This window comes from Hippocampus bargibanti, linkage group LG20 (genome assembly GCF_051943395.1).
Source record: "Hippocampus bargibanti isolate YZ-2025 linkage group LG20, ASM5194339v1, whole genome shotgun sequence".
Lineage (NCBI taxonomy): Eukaryota > Metazoa > Chordata > Actinopteri > Syngnathiformes > Syngnathidae > Hippocampus > Hippocampus bargibanti.
The window spans coordinates 421,589-443,220 of NC_142753.1; the positions used below are offsets into that span (position 1 = coordinate 421,589).

The 21,632-nt window shown below is 40.6% G+C and overlaps 1 protein-coding gene across 1 annotated transcript; it reads left to right on the forward strand.

Moving 5' to 3' along the window:
• The first annotated feature begins 3,352 nt into the window (after positions 1 to 3,352).
• On the forward strand, positions 3,353 to 21,428 carry sacm1la (SAC1 like phosphatidylinositide phosphatase a). Its single transcript, XM_089022917.1, has 20 exons — positions 3,353 to 3,508; positions 6,237 to 6,334; positions 6,708 to 6,782; positions 7,744 to 7,871; positions 9,844 to 9,993; positions 10,783 to 10,842; positions 10,924 to 10,957; positions 11,043 to 11,144; positions 12,557 to 12,642; positions 12,748 to 12,834; positions 12,905 to 12,973; positions 13,654 to 13,733; positions 15,870 to 15,968; positions 16,820 to 16,958; positions 17,031 to 17,100; positions 17,177 to 17,249; positions 17,378 to 17,471; positions 18,712 to 18,804; positions 18,884 to 18,941; positions 20,073 to 21,428. The coding sequence occupies exons 1-20, from the start codon at positions 3,480 to 3,482 to the stop codon at positions 20,207 to 20,209; spliced, it is 1,761 nt and encodes a 586-aa protein (XP_088879043.1). The 5' UTR covers positions 3,353 to 3,479; the 3' UTR covers positions 20,210 to 21,428.
• The last annotated feature ends 204 nt before the right edge of the window (positions 21,429 to 21,632 follow it).

The window sequence follows — 21,632 nt, forward strand, 5'->3', positions numbered from 1 at the left end:
AAAATGATCTCGGAGATGGTGAGTTTCAGAAGGTCCCGCCCTCTTGTTTGTGACGTCACGCCAGGACGTCTTGCCTTGCTCGACAATCAAAACAATGGCTTCAGATTGGGAGAAGATGCTTTCTTGTGACTCATCCAGTTATGAATATGATTCAAATAGTTCTGAAGAGGAAAGCATAAATGCTTGCAATCGATTCAAGAAGTCCTCCCGCATCAATTCGAGCCGTCAGGACTCCAATGTAGCACCCACAAAATGCACAAGATGGCGCTCAAGCTCCGCTGGAAATGAGCTGATTTGTCTGCTGGGAATTTGTGTCAGCGAATATCAAATAGTAGTCTTGGTGCAACACACAACGATTCACAATCACGTTATTTGTGTTTTCCTTCTAATTTCGCCATCAACACGGATCAACACAAAGTTTTGAGACCAAACAAAGTACCCAAAATGCATTGTGTGTCGCTTTCTCGGTCAGGGGGGTTCCAGACGTGACATCACGTCGGGCATCGTCATCAACTCCAAAACAAGATTTTCTGAATATTCAGAGAGTCTTAAACCCTAAAATAGAGCTATATTCCGTGGAATATTTGTAAACTACGCTCGGTAGAAGTCATTTGAAGTGATTTTACAAATTATGGACATAACTTGTCCGGAGGCGTCAGGACAACCGACGCCTCCGGACAAGTTGCAGACCCCATACTCAGGCAGGTGACAAAAAAGTGACGTCGTCTGTTGTCCTTTAAGCGCTTTGTCAGAGCTGCAGCCATTTTGAGAGCGCAGTATAAATCAGAATGTATTTTATTGTAACATACCCCCGTAGAGTCACCTGCCACATACAAGCCACGGGGACACCTAAACAACAAAAAGGAGCATTAACAATGTATTTCACTGATAACATTTACACAGTAAAAATACAGGCATGCTCAGTGCACTGTGAAAGTGCTTCATGTTGAAAATCAGAGACTCTAGTCTAGATCATCATTGCAGCAAAGGGATATTTCGGCCAAAGGCTGTGGCATTTTCCACAACTTACCATAAACACGACTGTACCCGATATGAAGTCGCCAATCTGGGCAAGCAAACGCAAAGCAATGAGGGTACACCGAGCTGAAGGACAGCGGTACGTATGCTCCCTTTTTAAAATAGACCAAGAAAGGGCTTTTCATTCGCCAGCGCACCAAATTTGGCATGTTCAAAGTGGACTTTAGCAAATAATATGCACACGATTGTAACTGCTTTAACAGGTTGTAGAAGGACAAAGAACATCCTGGTCCAAATCTTTTCTCGAAAGCCACGCATGACCACTCGAGCCTGTTCCTTCCACTCGCACGTGTCAACTTGCCCGTCTACCCGGTTTAACATTGCACTGACATTCCTAGCTGACCACGCATAAAACGCTTCACACAACGCACTATTCAATAAATGCAGCTGGTTTTTGTGTGCACCTTTATGTCTTCCGTTCTCGCTGAAATTTCAAAATCTGAGATACGGCGAGGCCACGACAATGTCAAGGGGGCGGGGTTACTGTTATCCGTGTCGCATCAGTGATAAGAGGTTGAAAACAACAGACGTGTGCGCGCTGACGTATGCACAGCAGACTATCAAGTGCAGTGCGCGCTTCGCTCGAGTGATGTCGCTACAAGTACATCAACGAACTCAAACATGTGCTCGTTCAATATTTTCAACTGGATTAATCTAAGGCAATTTTTTCCTCAATCTTCCAGAGGAACTTTCATGAAAATTTGAAAAGCCAGAATTACCCAGGACTTTCATCTCTGACGAGCGCACCGCAATAGCTGCATGGCAAAAAATACTGAAAATGGCTTAAGCTAAACTCCAGCCAACTTTAATGTATTGCTTTTGTGAATACTTTAATAATTATTTGAACTTTGAGGTTCAAAAACGTCTATTTGTCAACCAAAGTCATTTGATTGAAAAAAAAAAAAGTTTGTTGAGGTGATATGTCAAACTTGGTTCTTGCAAGTGACCATTTCTTATGTCTAAGTAAATGTTTGCACTAATTTCACACAATTTATTTTATCAAATAGAGACGTGTCTGAAAGCACTTGAGTAATTCATTTTTGTAGGCTAATGAGAGCATGTACTCAATGATAACGCAACAACATATTTGTTGTCCTGCCGCCCGATGTACCCATCACGCTGAGTTTTGATCGCGTGTTTTGGCAACATCCACTGCAGGCCTTGACACCTGAAGAAAAAAATTGGTTTGATTAAAAAAAAAAAAATGCTCATTTACAAATTGTGCAGAGTACAATACAATACACCCTGCATTGTCAGTGCACTGTGAAGAGCATCATTGTATACTCAGAGACTCTAGTCTAGTGAATCATCATTGCAGCAATATCGTCAACGTAAATCACAAATTATCAGACAATACTCACCCATTAACACAGCTGTATTTCTCGACGAATACAGCAGTTCTAACATGATGGTTGTGTACGACATCCAGCGGCCAAAGGCTAAAAAAAATAAAAATGCAGAAATTGCATTTCAGAATTTAGCTATATAAATAAAGAAACAAGTAACGTGATTTTAAATCAAGAGATAATGGAATGAACAGAACCCCGACAGCTTATTGTGCAATCTTTTCACCCACCTTGGTCACCCATCTCCGAGCTGATATTCTTTATTTTTAATCGACAAACCGAAAGCCATCAGGATATCTTCGTGAATTGTGACTGAAAAATATATTTTTTTAAAAATAACAACGATCAGCGACAGGTTGCCTGCCTTCCTATTTACGCCACGTGCTCGCCACAAGTAGTCAGAGCGACACCGGTGGTGGTTACTTTGCAATGTTTGTAATGTAGGATTATATAAAATACTATTACCGGTCATTGCAGCTTTCTTCACAGTACACGCGTGGGTAACAACTGTGGAAAAACGCATTGGCGGCAGCAAACCATCAGCACACCGACCGAAGAGAAGAAAGGCTGAAGCCGCCGCTTCGGAAGCCTTATAAAGGGGGTCCTTTTCATCTTGAAATTGGTGCTGACAACAGTGCCTGACAGAAAGTCACAAGACAACGCCTAAACTGCGCGCAATTTTGGAACATTAAAGGCAAAAAACGTTCATGAATTACAGTACACGATTGGTGTAATTATTAATTCATGATAATATGTGTTATTAAGTCGCTTGCTCTTTCCTTGAATAAAATAAACGAGAAAACACAATTTCTCCCAATTCGTGTTATTAGTTCAAATTCAATTAAATAGAGTAAAAATCTTCACGGCTACCAATTGACAAATTCCAAAAAGCATGACGCCGCACACAGGCGCTTCCGTTTGCTCGTTTGAGACTGGTGCATCTGCGCATGCCAGTGCATTTCGTGGTTGCCACATTTCGTGTAAAATCAGCGATTTAAACACGAAGGGTTGCTCGACTTGAAAATCTCGGAACTGGCAACGGGGGCATTGACGTTGTCACTCTTGGGCCCCTTTGGTTCGGTGTACGCAGCAAAGATGGCGACTGCCTACGAACGATACAATTTGTAAGTACAGTACATTTACCACAGTTTGATTTTAAATTACGTCGCCTCGACATCAATCAAACAGTCAGCGGGTGGCTATTCGAAAGACTGTTGTAACGATAACCTGGGCGGATACGATGCGTTTGTTCACGAAATGACAGGACTGCTAAAGTTAACCGAGTGATTCTTGTTACATCAGGAAGTACTTCGATGAGAAGGTTTCTTCAGCCGTCATCTGTACTTTTGGAAGGTGTCGGACGTTCCGCATCCTATCCAAGAGGCTTCGTCAGCGAACTAAAGTCTGACTGGTCGTGTTGAGAAAGTTAGATTGTACCCTCATTTTATGTAACGCTGTAATACTGAACTGATCTGGCAACCTAGCCACGACGCGACATCACATTACTTGACAGCGATAAAAGCCAGTTTGTGTCTATGTTTTGGACTTCTCGTACGACGGTGAACGCAGCGGTTGCTGTCTGTGCTTCGGCAAATAAATATCCTACTTGTATGATCTAAACAAGAGGACCTTCTCGACTCTTTATTCCCCCAAATGCATCGCGAAAGCGCTGAAGATCTCAACAGGTCGTATCGGCTCTTTTCTCTACCCTCAATGCTAGTTGGTATTAGTTTAGCCCTATGTTGGATGGTTCTGATAACTCCTAGTTTGTGTTGTAAAGGGTGGTTAGAGTCACAAAGTAAGTATTGGTCCTAAAAGCTAGCAACCACTCCTTTGACGACAATGAGGTTAAAATCTTAGCGAAAGAACATAGTTGGTTTGAAAGGGGGGTAAAAGAAGCGATTCTCATCAAACAACAAAATCCTTCATTAAACCGATATGGTGGGGTGAGGTTCAATTTGGATCGTTCGTACAATAGCCTGCTTAGGCAAAACAGGTTAGGCAATTTTCATAATGCTGATGAGGTGATACCGGTGGGAGGGGGGCAAATAGGCCAGTCGTTAGTCAGGAATGTAGGGACAATCAGTGGGGCCACAGGCAGTGGTCCTCTGCTCCCCCCAACCTGAGAGTAGGGACCTATCATAGCCGCCATGCCCGGACATTAGGGATATATAAATAGGGCCGATACGACCAGTCAGACTTTAGTTCGCTGACGAAGCCTCTTGGATAGGAGGCGAAACGTCCGACACCTTCAAAAAGTACAGATGACGGCTGAAGAAACCTTCTCATCGATGGACCACTCCTGTACGACTGAGAGCTTACACAGACGTATCAGGAAGTACTGAAGTTAAAACCCTAGTTCGAATCGTGCACAACTCCAGCGCTCTGACAAATGTATATTACAGTATTTCTAGATGTGTTTTTGTCATTGCGTCGCTTTTCCCTCCATGACAGTCGGACACTCGTCGTCTTGGAGAACATCTCGCGTCATATTTAAGTGAAAGAAACATCGGAGGCCCAAATGTGTATTCCTTGTTTCAAATCACAAACCCAATTTGTTGACCTACGACAGTATAACTTGCAGCTCCCGAAACATCCCAGGAAACTGTTGATATATTTCCTTATTATTGACAAACCTCAGTTTGTGTAAATATTGTATTGATCAGAATCATCTTTATTGCCAAGTATGTAGAACGCACAAGGAATTTGTTTCCGGTACAACACACTGCACTAGTATCATCATCAAAAAATTGCAAAGAGGCACTATACAGTTCCATTTGGGCTCCTGTTCAAAGGGTTAATGGCGACGGGGGAAGAAGAAGCTGTTTAAATGTCTGCTGGATTTGGTGCGCATGTTGTTTAGAATTGTGGTAATAACCATATTTGGTCACACATATTTTGGTCATTCTTCCATGATTTAATCAATCACAAATTGTTGCCGGATTATCAACTTCTCCCTGTCAAACATGTTATTCAATGTCAGAAACGGGCCTTTCTTGAACTATGACTACACCCCAATAGCACTTTTTGTGCAAACATCGGTGCGGCCCGTGAACATGAAGTTTAAATGTTGTGAGAGGGCCACCCACAATACAGTACAGAACAGTACGGTAGGTTGTTTGTACATTTATCACCGGAGCGCTGTTTCACAACATATCCTCAGTTCGATGTGTTGCAGTGGCGAAACAACAGGTCACACTTTTTCCACTGCAAGTATTTTGATTTCTGTCAACACTGCTTTGTATTTTAGGGAAGACATAATGTTTGTGATTATATAAAACCGTTTAACAATGTCTTTTCTGTTGTTTTTTTTGTGCTCATTTCAGGACTCATGGGCGAATCATTGAATTTAGTCCAACCTTTATTGGACTCTATACACATTTTAATATGGACCCAGGCTTTTAATCTTTATTTTTGAATGAATTAACAGGCGCAACATTTTGAACAATTTAATTTGTCCCTTTTGTGGCTTTTTTTAATCTTTTCACTGTGTGAAGTGTGTTTGTTTCACGAGCAGTTCCTTTTTTGCTTTGTCATTTTTATTCAAGGGAATCAGGCCAAAATAATATAAAATTTCATTCATAGATGTAATAATCTATGTGTTAGTCTTGTGCTGTTATGTGAACTGTTATATTGTAAGTAAACATGCGTGAGCTTCAACCATACCTTCTTCATCCATGACCTCAATGAGGATAAAGCGGTATTAAAAAAAAATGACAGATGAAATTATATTTCAATATTGTAGAACCAAAGTTTTTTTATGAGCGTCTTTTAGGTAGTTGCTGCCAACTCCTGTATATTTTAACAGATCCGTACCGACACCAGAATGTCTTTTTGCCAATCTCTCGTCAGGCACACCACACCAGAAAAGTTTTTCATCGAAGCCTGCGATGACGGGGCCGATGCTGCCCTGGCTATCGACAGGGTGTCAAATGAGATGACCCTTGCAAGTAAGAAGGCTCTTTCGCAAACAGCAAATGTTTGTTTCAAAGCAAAACATTGAGTGACAAACTATAAATATATTGCAGTGTGCATCGTGAATATTTATTTTGATTGTGGAAAGGTTACTCCAGCGACTACAATGTACAATCTGCTGTGCTTCAGTTGCCTTTACCCGTGCCCATCCTACCCACAAAGGGCCATTTTTTTAAACACAAGCTGTCAACGCAGAAGTCTTATAGTGCCTCGTACGAATTGGGTTGATCAGTGCTTTTCTGAGGCCGAGTGTCCATAGAATGGCTTTCATAGCATTTTCAAAGCACCTCTCACTGTGAAATGAATTGGATAGCCCTTTTTTCAAGTAATCTGTAAGTGTTTTCACAGGTAAAAAGGATATCCCTGCCTCAGCAGTGACACGGCCAATTTGTGGCATCATGGGGACCATTCGCCTGGTTGCTGGTAGGTACAATGGAGATGTGTCAAACGCACTTCACCTCGCGGGCCACATATGGCTTCGGTAGATGTCAAGTGGGCCGGACCATCAAAATGATACCATGCATGCTATAAATAAGCAAAATACCGAAACTTGTTGAAAACACACCAAACACAAAGGTTTCCCATGGATGGATGATCTCTGTAAAAAATATGACGTGGTCCATTTTCATTGAAAATTCTACACCCCTTTATCTACTTTTCTCCGCTTGGATAATGACATTTTGGCTAATGAGGCTGTTGAAATCGTGGTTGTAAAAACAGACCTCGGTTGAAAAAAAAACAGCTGTTTTCTTCTACGTTTATAACAAAACAGCACCACTCTGTCCCCTAGTGGACAATCCTTGAATTGCACTTCATTAAAAATATGAATTCCATGTCGTTTGTGCATTTTTTACACTTTTAAATCATCCTGCGTGCCTGATCAAACCTCCTTGGGAGCTGGTTCCGGCCCACGGGCCGTATGTTTGACTCATTTTTTAATCGCAGGCCACATGCTATTTACGGTTTCCTGTCGAAGGACGTTATGAGTTTGGGGAAACCATTAGAATGTTTCATCTGCTCTACATTTCACGTACAGAATGCACAACAAATTAATGAAATAACTAGTTTTCAAATCTGAAGTCAAGAATAAGGACTTATTGTAGTTTACATACGACAATTTGAAATTTTGGTTTGGACTTTAGCAAGCGTCATGGTATTTCACAAGTTGGATTTGCTTGTGGGTCAAAAAAAATGATGTGGCGGGCCACATTTTGCCCCCTGGCCTTGACTTTGACACCTGTGGTTTAACCCTTTCAGAGAGCTTGGTTACTGCAGTGGATCGCTTCTCGTTTTATCGGGTTACAGGGTACATGGAAGGATTAATGAGGCATATTAAATATGTCGGGCAGTAAAATCGATATATGAAGCGTCTGACTTTCTACAGGAATGTATCTGATTGTCATCACAAGGAAGCGAAATGTGGGCAGCCTTCTGGGTCATGCAGTTTGGAAAGCCGTGGATTTTGATATCATCTCTTACAAGAAGACAATTTTGCATCTGTCAGAGGTTCAGGTATACAACTCATTCAAAGATCGGGGAAAAAAGGCAAATCTAATACAAAATGGGGAGTATTCTGATCAGAAACGGTTACATGTCATTATAAAACTGTCGGTATGGTGGCCGTTTTGTCCTGTTTAAAAAAAAAATGATTTAACTGTCTATCAAGCATGATTCAAATTAAAAACAAATATTTAAGAGCCCATCGAACATATACAGTCAAACCTCGGTTTTCGCCCGTAATGCGTTCCGGAAACCTGTTTGAAAACCAATTTGGTCGAAAGCCCAAACATTTCACTTTATAATCAATGTAATCAATGTCTGCTTTTTTTTTGTCATCGCCATTGAATAATATTGAATTGGTTGCGAACTGAGACGTTCAAAACCACAGGTTGGACTGTCATCCTAAACAGAGAAATATTGGCACTTCACATTAGCTTTCATTGCTGTGCCAATTGGCTTAGCAATCTTATCCTATTATCCCGACAGAGCCGAGAAAGCATGCGTCGCATTCTATTACATACAGACTACACTGCTGTTGCTGAAACCACTGCAATTACACTTAAAGGACAACCGACAGCATTTTTTGTTTCCTAACCGACATCAGAAAAACGTTTGATCGCATCTAAAATAGCCAAAACACGCAGGCTGATATTTTTTAGTCAAATGCAAAACACCAATCAAAATGACATAAAGTGTCCCAAAACTGCCACAAAATGAGCTCAGAAATGGCAAGTTTCAGAAAGTCCCGCCCCCTTGTTCGTGAAGTCACGTCAGGATACTCCTTCACAAACTGCCTTGCTCCAGAATCAAAACAATGGCTTCACAGAGTTTAGATTCGGAGAAGATGCTTTCTTGTTACTCATCCACTTATGAATATGATTCAAATAGTTCTGAAGAGGAAAGCATCAATGTTTGCAATCGATTAAAGAAGTCCTTCCGTATCAATTCGAGCCGTCAGGACTCCAATGTAGCGTACCAGAAAATGCACAAGATGCCGCCCAAGCTCCGTTGGAAATGGCCTGATTTTTCTGCTGGGAATTTGTGTCAAATTCACACCTTCTTTGTGCGTTTTACTGCAATTGGTAGTCTTGGTGCGACACACAACGATTCACCATCGCGTTATGTGTGTCGTGTTCCTTCTAATTTCGCGACCAACGCTGTGTTTTCAGACCAAAAAAAGTGCCCAAAATGTATTGGGTGTCGCTTTGTCGGTCAGGGGCGTTCCCTCCGTGACGTCACTTCAGGCATCGTCATCAACTCGAAAACAAGACTTCCTGAATATTCAGCATGAGTCTTAAAAGGTCAAATCTAGCTAGATGCAGTGGAATCTTCGTAAAATGCGCTCAGTAGAAGTCATTTGAAGCGATTTTACAAATTGTGGACACAACCTGTCCGGAGGTGTCGCTTGTCCTTTCAGGCCACTTATAAAAGCTGTGTGGGTTCCAAAAACTGGTGCAATTTTGATTATTCACTTTGAAAAAAAAATCCAGTTCATGAACACATATTAATATCTTTTGAAAATTGTTCAACAGAAAGAAATAAAAAAACACAGTCAAACCTCGGTTTTCCAACGTCTCCGTTCTCAACCAATTTGGTTTTTGACCCAAAATTTCGGGGTTTTTTTATGCTTCAGTTTACACCCGAAAAACAGTTCTGGACCAAATTGAGCACACCTGAATGTACCACTCTACTCCCGTCGGCTTCCTTATACGTCACGTCTCACTCTGACCGACGCATTATCCTCGTGTCGTGTTGCATTGTGAGCAGGCGTGTTTGTATTGTTCAATCACGATTCAAATAAAAAATCAGACATTGATTACATTGATGCTAATGAGAAAGGTTTCTGGAACGGACTATGGTCCAAAACCGAGGTTTGACTGTAGTTATGAAGTTGTTCTACTTTTAGTTTGAAAAAGAAACATCCATCACAAAGGAAAACATCGTTTATCCAAGCTCAGCAAAGTCTATTCTGTCCTTTTTCTAGTCGCAGGAGAATAAGACCTTCCTGTCCATGGTCAAGAACGTGCTGACGACAGACGGTTTTTACTTCTGCACTGATTATGACCTGACACACACTCTTCAACGGCTGGCCAATACCAGCCCCGACTTTCAGGAGATGAGCCTACTCGAGAGGGTGAGTGAGTGAGTGAGTGAGTGAGTGAGTGAGTGAGTGAGTGAGTGAGTGAGTGAGTGAGTGAGTGAGCGAGCGAGCGAACAAATAACGGTACCGATGATCAAACGTGATTTTATTTCTTTCATATATTTTTTGGACCAACGATCTAGTTTACTCGTCAGCCAATTTCCCGTGATCAACTTGTCGTTGCACATGCGTGACGAGCAGCAGCCCAAAGAAAGAGCTTCTAAAATGAATGAAACACAAAATGAAAGTACAGTGATACCTCAGCTTACAAACTTAATTGGTTCCCAGAAAGCGTGTGGAAGGCGAACAGTTTGTCTGCCAAACATTTATTTCCCATAAGAAACAATTAAAAATGAGAATAATCCGTTCCCAGGTCCCCATAAAACATCATTTTCGACTAAATCAGCTCTGCCCCGAACTCTGGAACTCGCTTCCTTCGTAGCATGGATTCTCTTCCCACTTTCAAGTCCCATCTCAAAAGCCACCTATTTAAAATTGCATTTTCTGTGTAGCTCTTTCTCTTGTTTCTATTTATAATTGTATTTTATTATTTGTATTCTATTTGTCATTGTATTTTATTTATTATAGTACCTATGCTTGTCTGTGACTGTAAAGTGGCATTGAGAACTTTGAAAGGCGCTTAAAATGAAATGTATTATTATTTTTTACGGTACACTCATATCAGAGACAATCGTATAAAGTGGAACTTTACAGTTGTTGTTTTTTTCTCGTTATAATATCACAGCGAAAGAAACACATTGACTTACAGTTATTGATTTACAGGCAGATCAGAGGTTTGTGTGGAATGCAAATCTCCTCCGAGAGCTGTCAGCAGAGCCAGAGGTAACATAGCTTGTCATCTAAGGTTGAATCGCGACCATATTTTCACTCTCCTCCTTCACATTTCAATGTAACATCCCATAGCTCCACCGGTTTGCTCTACCTGTTGTACACGGCTGTATCCTTTTTCTTCCATATTTCATGGACAAGATAGGAAATGATTGATCACTTGACCGACTAGCTTCCTTGATCCATTGCTCCAGTCATTGTTATGAAACCGTGTCGTATCAACGGGAAAATCTTTGAATGGATCCTCATATCCCGGCGGAGCTGCTTCCGGGCTGGTGTCAGATACTACGTCAGAGGTAACAAAACTCTACAATGTTGTTCTGTTGACTTCAAGACGGCACAGCCGGAGTGGCTGCCTTTCCAGCAGCTCCTGTATTTTGTTTTTCTACTTCCATTCCTTTCATAACTTTGCTGCTGTCGAATGTCAATTTCTCCACTGCGAGACTAATAAAGCCCAATCCAATCCAAAAACGCATGGAAGTTCTCAGACTACGACCTCGCGTTTATACGATTGGGACTTTTGGCTGACCACAGAAATTAAATAAGATTAAAGAAAAGAAATTACAATAAGATTTAATAAAATACATTTAAATCAGATAGAAACAAATACATTTAAATAAGGTCAAATAAATTAAAATAAGATTAAATATATTAAAATGAGATTAAATAAATTAAAATAAGATTAAATAAAATAAGACTACCTACAATCCAATATGATTAAATAAAGACTACTAAATAAATAAATAAACAGCTAAATGTATAGATAGATACATATGCGAATAAATAAATGTTTAAAATTGCAGATCTTATCAGAACATGGAGTAATATATCCATCTAATTTCAACAACTTTATTGACTGCATGCGTTGCGGAACCTCATAACATTAAATGGCCATATCTTACGCACTATAGACCGGACCTAAAACCATTCCATTTCCTGAAAAGTGTGCCCTATAATCTAGGCGGCCATTATAAAGAGCCAATTGTCATCTGCCCGACATTGACATGTGCGTTTGCCAACACGCACTCAGACAGACATACCTTGTGAGTTCTGAGGAGCCATTCTGTTAGGATAGATAATACCAGCTGCAGCCATAATGAAGGGTCTATGGAAGCTGTATTTTACAGTATTTTAAAATAGGCCGTTTGTTGAAGAGGGGCCTTATAAAGGGAAGAAAATATAGGGATTGATGCCCATAATAACACTGGGAAATTCTCATTCTCTTTGGTACATTCCGTTAAAAAGTCATCCAACTTGCAGTTGCCAAGGCAAAGACTTTCCCCATGCACGTCCTGACCTGAAAATGAGTGACCTATCGGGTTTAAAAGTACACGTCGGCACGTAAACGCAAAATTACAGCATTGCAGCCCATCAAATATTGTCGGATTGGATCGGTGGAAAGTCTACAAACGAAGGACTCTATAATGTATGAAAATTAAAAAAAATGGCATTGTAATATTGGTTTTGATTAGCAAATACAGTAAAGTCTCGTTATATCGATATTCAAGGGAGTCCGAAAAAAAATCGATATAACCGGGACTATCGATATATCCGACCCTGTTTGCAAGTAATTTTCTCCGTGCGTGCATCGAAATAGTATCGATATAACCGGGACTATCGATATATCCGATATCGATATAACGAGACTTTACTGTATCTTTCCATTGAAGATGATAGAATGTGCACTTTGCATTTGTCTACTTTCCAGGTATTGACTCAGAAGGCCACGCGGCTAACTTTGTCGAAACTGAGCAGATCATTTTATACGAGGGGGCCAAGGCTTCCTTTGTGCAGGCAAGTATGCAAAAACGGCGGCTCGTCGGCTTGCATCATGTCACTCGTCGTGCGCATGCTTCAAAGTTGCTGAATAATTTCACACTGCTATGATTTTTCCCACAGACAAGAGGCTCAATGCCTTTTTACTGGAGTCAAAGACCCAACCTTAAATACAAACCCAAGCCGATTATCAGCAAGACAACTAGTCATGTAAGGACAAGCCTTCGGTGACCATCTTGTTGTTGAACTACTTCATTAACCAGTCGGAAACACATTTCAGTTAGATGGTTTCCAGAGGCATTTCGATTCCCAGCTCCTGATCTATGGGAAACAAACGCTTCTTAACCTGGTAAGGAAAAGTCTCAAATGAAACGGTGCCAAAAGTCAACCATGATGCAATTACATTACATTACACTAACTAACATTGAATAGTCTCACAGTGGCCAAATTCACAGTAGCACAGTAATGAAAGTAAGAGGAGCAAAGGAAAATTCCTTATTCTCATTTTTAATGGTTTCCTATGGGAAATTAATGTTTGGAAGACACACTTTTCGCCTTCCACACAATTTCTGGGAGCCTATGAAGTTCATAAGCTGAGGTAATGTACATCGTTGCAAAGCATTTTTAATGCCTCTACAACGGGCCACATTCTATTTCCGTTTTGGGGCCGTTATGAATTTGGGGAAGCCGTTAGAATGTTTCATCTCCTCCACAAGTTACATGTAGACCGCAAAACAAATTAATGAATGTTATTGTGGTTTACATGGGACAATTTAACCTTTTGGTTTGGACTTTAGCAAGCATCATGGCACTTGTCGTGCTTGATTTGCTTTCACGGGCCGAATGAAATGATGTGACGGGCCAGATTTGGCCCCCAGGCCTTGACTTTGACACCTGTGCTTTACACCTTATGTAGATAACAGCATGTTCATATATTTGGCTGAAGTCTGGTTTTTTTTTTTTGACTGGATGCTCACATATTTATCTGACAACGTACTGTTGTCTGAAAACGTGTGCATTTTCTTCCAGGTGAATCAGAAAGGCTCTGAAAAGCCACTTGAACAGGCCTTTGCCAAGATGGTGGCCGGTGTGAACAACGGGATGCTCAAGTAAGTCTGACCATTTAGTGTCTTTTCCCGTGAATAAGACACACTCAAAAGCTTTCGGTGCGTCTTATATGTGAAGTAATATTGAGCCGCAACAGATCTCGCAAGACTTCTAGAGGAAGTAGTGTGCGCTGCATGCTGGAATTTGTATATAAAACAGCGTTTCATTGCAATAATCTCTTGAACTCATTCGCTGCCGTTCTCACGTTTATTCAGGAATTGAAAATATTCACGCATTAGTTCGGATTTGGAGGGGTGTCGATGAAGCACTGGTCAGACCTCTGGCAATGTTTGCCCTTCCACACCCTCCAACTTGCACCTCATATCAATCATCCCAGACCACTATAACTTAGGAATTAAGTCATTTTTTTCTGATGAAAGAAGAGAGTCTAAGGTTTCTAACGCCGTATTGAATGTTGATGCAGTCCTAAAACTCAGTTTTTTGCGGGTCCTGGAATTTGTGTGAAAAATGACAACAACCTGGAAGTGGATATGGTCTGGCAGTGAATGAGTTAAAATTTCTTTGCATGGCGGAATTTATTTTCTGAATGTCATCATAATTTTCCATTTTTGGCATAATGATTAGAAATGGAAAATGTGGCGTTTTTTTTTTTTTTTTTTTTTGCTTGTTTTTGTATTTAGTGTCTCAAAACAATGTATTTCTGAAAAATTTAAAGTCAAAATATTCAATGAAAACTTTTTTGCTTGTTTTTGTCATTAGTGTTTATTTCTGAAAATTTTAAGAAAACCCCGTAAGGAATATAAACGTTGTCAAGAAGGAAGAATGGTTGTATCTGAAAATTATATTTATTATTGTATTGTGATAAACTCAAATAAAACCCGGAAATATTTTTGAGCTCATAAAATTCAGAAAATACCACACATTTCCTATTCTGCAATTTCTATTTTTTTAACATCAAAGAAAGGAAAATTATGGTGAAATCCTATTTTAAAAGATCTCATTCGTTGAAGCCTTTTTTCGCGGCTTCAGCTGAGCTGTTAAAGCGCAATATAAATCAATGTGTATTGTATTTTATTGTAGGTGCGCATTATACAGTACAGTGATACCTTGGTTTACCAACTTAATTGGTTCCCAGACAGTGTGTAAGGGGGAAAGTGTGTATCCCAAAAATTAATTTCCCATAGGAAACCATTAAAATGCCAATAATCCGTTCCCAGGTCGATATAAAACATAATTTTCTACTTTCTAATAAAACTACACAAAATATACCTTATTTTATGTATAATAAATGTGCTATGGTATTATAATTAAAGAAATAAACTACAGTATATTAAAGTCATTTTATTTACCTTTGTGATGGTCGTTGATGGCTTGATGGCATGGATAGCTTTTCGCATCAAGTGTCTCAAGGAGCTCTGTGTTGTACATCTTGAAAGTTGTGATCTTGCAACAGATGCAAGCAGACACACTAGAAACATCATTATTAGCTGGTTTCCTTGCTTGTCTTTTCATTTCAAATTGTGACGATGGCTAGTGCGGGTCTTTTGTGGAGACTGATTGATGGGAATTTTAAACTTGCAGTCTACACTCTGACTTGAACTATCAGTTAAGTTGAAACACGTCCAAATTTCACTGTTTTCTATCCATTTTGTCTCTCTCTGTCGTCTGCCTGTCTCTTTAATGTTTAAACCACCTCCCCTCACTGCTGCGTTCTTGACCAATCGCGTGGCTTTAAGCGAAGACTGGGGGCGGGGAATAGAGGACCAAAACAAGCAGGCTGCCATTTTCTTTTAGGAGAACGGGCTCGTTCGCGAACGACACATCACTCGTTGTGGCAGCTCCATGTGTATCCCGAAAAATAGTTTGTATGCCAAGGTTACATGTTCATACATTTAACGTTCGTCAACCGAAAAGTTCGTAAGCCAAGGGGTTCGTAAAGCGAGGTTTCACTGTATATCGAAAAGGTTTGAAAATACACTCCTCATTGGGGATGTGCTTTATCGTCTGGAAAATTACGATAATCTGCAATGTATTGATTCATAAGTGACTACCACCATCATCTGTGTAATTTGTCAACATAATCACCTGAACCTTTTTCACATCTCAAAGCTGAGACAATCGTTGACACGTTTGAATATCATCCATTCAGAACGTTTGGTTTTTTCCCCCCACGTCAGTTATATTGCCTTTGACTTCCACAAAGAGTGCAGCCAGATGAGATGGGATCGTCTCCAGATCTTGGTGGATGTTGTGGCTGAAACGCAGGATGAATACAGGTATTTCCCACTACAGCTTTATGAAAGTTTCCTCTCACAAAGTAAGACACCCTTCTTTTTTTTAAAGGACAACCGACACAAGACAAGTTGCGTCCATAATTTGTAAAATCACTTCTACTGAGCGCATTTTACACAGATTCCACCGCGTATAGCTACATTTTAGCTTTTAAGACTTGTGCTGAATATTCATGAAGTCTTGTTTTTGAGTTGGTGACGATCCCCTAAGTGACGTCACGGAGGGAACGCCCCTGACCGAGAAAGCGACACACAATGCATTTTGGGTACTTTTTTTCGTCTGAAAACACTGTGTTGTTCACGAAATTAGAAAGAAAACTACATAAATAACGCGATGGTGAATCGTGTGTCGCAGCCAATTGCGGTACCACGCATCAAGAATGTGTAAGTTGACGCAAATTTCCAGCAGACAAATCAGCCCATTTCCAACGGAGCTTGTGCGCCATCTTGTGCATTTTCAGGGCGCTACGTTTGAGTCCAGACGGCTCGAATTGATACGGATGGCCTTCTTCAATCGATTGCAAACATGGATGCTTTCCTCTTCAGAACTATTTGAATCATGTTCATAACTGGATGAGTAACAAGAAATGTCTGAACTCTTTGAAGCCATTGTTTTGATTCTGGAGCAAGGCAGTGTGTGACCAATAGTGACGTCACGTTGTCAGGTTGAGATCATTTTGTGGCAGTTTTGGGACACTTTTATTGGTGTTTTGCGTTTGACTAAAACTATCAGCCTGCATGTTTTGGATATTTTGGATGCTTTCAAACGTTTGTCAGTTAGGAAACAAAAAATGCTGCCGGTTGTCCTTTAATGAATTTTTTTCCTGTCTGTGCAGTTACTTCATGGTGAATCTCGATGGAAGGGTACTAGCCCAGCAGAAAGGCGTCTTCCGTAGTAACTGTATGGACTGCTTGGACAGAACCAATGTCATCCAGAGTCTTTTGGCACGGCGCTCCTTGCAGTCTCAGCTCCAGGTAAACACCGACTAAAAAAAAAAGAGCAAAAATGTCTCAAATAAGCTTTCATATATCTGGTTGTGTCTTCAGAGGATGGGTGTCCTCAACGTAGGACAGCGCCTTGAAGAACAAGCCGATTTTGAGAAGATCTACAAAAACGGTATACGTGGAAACTGATCTCGGCGGGTTAGCGTGCGGCGTCAGCATAACCTCACCTGTATGTGCTTTCTAATCAGCATGGGCTGACAATGCCAATGCATGTGCTGTACAGTACGCAGGAACCGGCGCGTTGAAAACAGACTTCACGAGGTACGGTAACATTCATATTTCACACGTCCCTAACGTGACTAACGTCTTTTCTCCGTGGTTGATTCTGAAATTATTGTCGTAGCTCCTCCTTGACAGATGTTTCTCTTTCCCTTTCCCACCATAACCAGGACAGGGAAAAGAACCCACTGGGGATTGTTGATGGATGGTTGGAACTCCATGATCCGTTATTACAAAAACAACTTCTCCGATGGCTTTCGACAAGTATGTTCCATACTGTATGTGCTGGGCTATAAACCAACTTTTAAAAAATGAATCAAATATTTGGAACCTTGGTGAGAACAGCAAACAATATTTGAGCCAAAGTCGCCAAATGGGAACCAAGTTTTGAGAAATCAGATACATGAGCAACTACTCCGAGTGGATTTCAGGATGTGTTCATTCTGATTAGTTGTACTGACCAAAATGCAAAATATGATCTCTACCCAGATACCCATTTTCTTTTGAAACCTTAAATCTTGAAGAACAAAAAACGGCAAAATGAGTACCAGGAATGTAATTTCCGGAATTTAAAAAAAAAAACATTAATGCCTTTAGAAGTACGTAAAATGTTTCAATTGTATTTTCCTTCTATTTATCTGTGTTCAGTGATACCTTGGTTTACGACCCCCTTGGCTTACGTACTTTTCGGTTTACGAACGTTAAATTTATGAACACTTTACCTTGGCATCCGAACGTTTTTCGTACACGGAGCTGCCTCAACGAGTGATGCGTCGTTCGCGAACGAGCCCGTTCTTCTAACAACAAAATGGCAGCCGACTGTTTTTGTCCTCTATTCCCCGCCCCCAGTCTTCGGTTAAAGCCACGTGATTGATCAAGAACGCAGCAGTGCGGGGGAGTGGTTTAAACATTAAAGAGACAGGCAGACGACCGTGAGAGAGTTGCAGAGTGTAGACTGCAAGGTTAAAATATTCCCATCAATCAGGCCCCACAAACAACCCGCACAAGCCATCTGTACACTTGATGCAAAAAGCTATCAACCCAGCTAAACAGAGCACAATTGATGAGGAACTAGATAAAATGATCACAAAGAAAGCACCTCCAAGGGATCATTCCTCAAGATGGTGGAAGAAGAAGGTTACGTTCCTCGTCAAGGTTTTAATGCTGATGAAAGCGGCCACTCCATTTCATCAAGCCATCAATGACCATCTCAAAGGTCAATAAAACCACTTTATTATGCAGAACAGCTTATTTCTTTATTTATAGTCCCATAGCACATTTATTATACAGAAAATAAGGTTGTGTAGTTTTAAGGCTTAGAAAGTAGAAAATGATGTTTTATGGGGACCTGGGAAGGGATAATTCTCATTTCAATGGTTTCCTATGGGAAATTAATTTTTGGGATACACACTTTTCGCCTTACACGCTCTGTCTGTGAACCAATGAAGTTCGTAAGCCAAGGTATGTATCACCGTATATGAAAACATGTTTTCTTTTGTTTCAGGATTCAATCGACTTGTTCCTGGGCAATTTTGTCATTGACGAATTAGACGGCCTCGGTCCTCTGAGGGTGCAGAAAGACTGGAAGTTTCTCACGGTCAGTTGATGGCTTTTTTTGTCAGTGTGCAGCAGAGGTGAGTTAACATTGGTGTAATTCTTCAACCGTCTTTTTACAGCTCCCGATAATTATGTTAGTGGCATTCTCGATGTGCATTGTATGTCTACTTATGGCTGGTAAGTGTTTTATTTTGCTTCAATCTGCCTGCACTTCAAGTTGTTGACAAACCATGTGCACTTATTACTGATTGTCTTGTTTATCTGCCGAGAATTAGTTTGAGATAGTATTTGAATCAATCGAACCCTTAATAAATAACGACGGCGATACCTCGGCTTACGAAGGCTTTAGCTAACGAACTTTTCGCCTTACGATCGTTAAATTCGCGAGAATAGAATCTTTGTATTCAAACTATTTTTCGGGAAACCCACGGAGCGGCACAATGAGTAATGTGTCGTTCACGAACGAGCCGCTTCTTGGAGCTTGATCTCTTAAGTGAACGAAGCTGGAAATGGCAGCCGGATTTTTTTCCCCTCTATTCCGAGCCCCCGGTCTTCGGTTAAAGCCGCACGTGATTGGTCAAGATCCGTGGAAAGGAGCGAGCGGACACACGCAGCAGAGAGCGTGGGGAGGGTTACAGAAACAGAAACACACACACGAAAGGGAGACGACAGAACTTGAAACAAAAAAGTGAAAAAAACCTGAAATGGGCAGAAAACACAGTGAAATTTGGACTTGTTTCACTTTTATTTATAGTTCAAGACTGCAAGGTTAAAATATCCCATCAATCAGGCTCCACAATAACCCGCACAAGCCATCTGTACAATTTGAAGAGGACATACAAGCCAGGGAACCCGCTATCAATGAAGTTTCTAGTGTGTGTACCTGCATCTGTTGCAAGATCACAACTTTTAAGATGTACAAGCCAGAGCTCCTTGAGACACTTGATGCGAAAAGCTATCCATTCCATCAAGCCATCAACGACCATCACAAAGGTCAATAAAACCACTTTATTATACCGTACAGGTGATTTCTTTAATTACAATACAATGGCGCATTTATTATACATAAAATAAGGTCTATTGTGTGTAGTTTTATGGCTCGTTCAGTTGAAACATATTTTTAATGGGGACCTGGGATCGGATTATTCTCATGTTAATGGTAAATGCGGGAAATACAGTAGTCATCAAAGTATTTGTGAATGATAACTAATTTGTAAATGTGCATTTTTTTTCAGCAATTAGAAAGATGTGCCCTGTGTGTGCATAGTAACTTTTACGCATTGATACGTCCGCTTTGTTGTCTTTCAGGCGACACATATACAGAGACTTTTGCATATGTGATGTTTTGGGGCGCTTGCAGTGCCATTACAGCCACCATCATCCTCTTTAATGGGCAAGACTTTGTGGATTCTCCTAAACTTGTTCACAAAGAGAAGATGGACTGAGTGATGCGGTGTGTGTGTGTGTGTGTGTGTGTGTGTGTGTAGGCGATAATCGGCTCCCAGATCAAGATACCTTGCCGACCGACATTGTCTTTCTCCATCCACATATGAAGACCATACTATTTGATGTTTCTTTGTGCATTTACAGAGATGAAAATGTTGATTGTGGCAAATGTGCCCCCGGACGGATGTGATTAATGGGTTATATTTTGGGTCGGGCTGTCACGGTTACTCACTTCATACTAATTTTCGTCACTGCAACATACTTTAGGCTGTTTGGGAAATGTCTTCTATCAACTTACACTGTTTCTTCTATTTCCTTCTTCTTTTGCGTGTGCGCGTGTGCGAGAGAGCATGTGTATGAGAGCAGCCATATGGGTTTGGGTGGGTGCGTATGGGTTCTCAACATCCTTTTCTGCAGTTGAAGCTCCTCATCCCACATGTCATTTAACCGTTGCCACCCAGATGTCAGCAGATGACACGAGACCGATTGCGCTATTGCTTTGGTTTCGAATGGTGGCATCGGGGAACCCGAGTATAAAACTGCAACCGAGGTTCTGTCTCCCACCTCTTATATGGAAAAAAAAATAAATAAATCACAGTGTTGGCGAGACTACAAATTCCGAATTGCAAATATATATATATATATGGGTTTTACGCACTGGGATGTGAAAACCTGATAGCTTGGTTGCTCTTGGATCTAACTTGTGCTGGTTGAATGTCTTCCATCTGTCGAGCTTATCATGGTTCGTTTAATAAAAAGCATTGATAATTAACTTGATACAGAAACAAATCAATGTATTGTACTGTACATTTATTTTGCCATACTGTATAATGTTTTGGCTTATGGAACGCGACTATAACATTTGTATGGAACTCTTTGGTTTGTATTCAATATAGGATCAATAAATATTCATGAACCATTCCCGAACAGCACTGAACCCCCACGTCATCTTCACTTGCTATCCTGTTTATCCCGAAGCCACTGCTCACAATTTGAATATACGCCGATACTGCGCAGTCTTCTCAATATTGGTATGGGGTTAGACATGGTTAGCATATAACAAATGTACGTTTGCACAGAAATGTTTTGTGGCACGTCATGTCTGCCGTGAATACGGACGGAATCTCTTTGGAAGACAAATGAAGGCTTCTTCTAGATCCCTTCTCATTTGCACAGGACAACCTCATGAAAGCTGAAATAAACTTTCTCTTTATAATACCTTTTTGGCACAATTTGCATATATATATGTGAGGGTTTGTATTTACGGTCCTAACGTGTGGTTTTTTTTTTTTATTATATTCAAATGTCAAATGGAAGTGTATAGTGCAATTTTTTGATGATGATACTAGTGCAGCGTGTTCGACCGGAAACAAATTCCTTGTGCGTTCTACATACTTGGCAATAAAGATGATTCTGATGTTA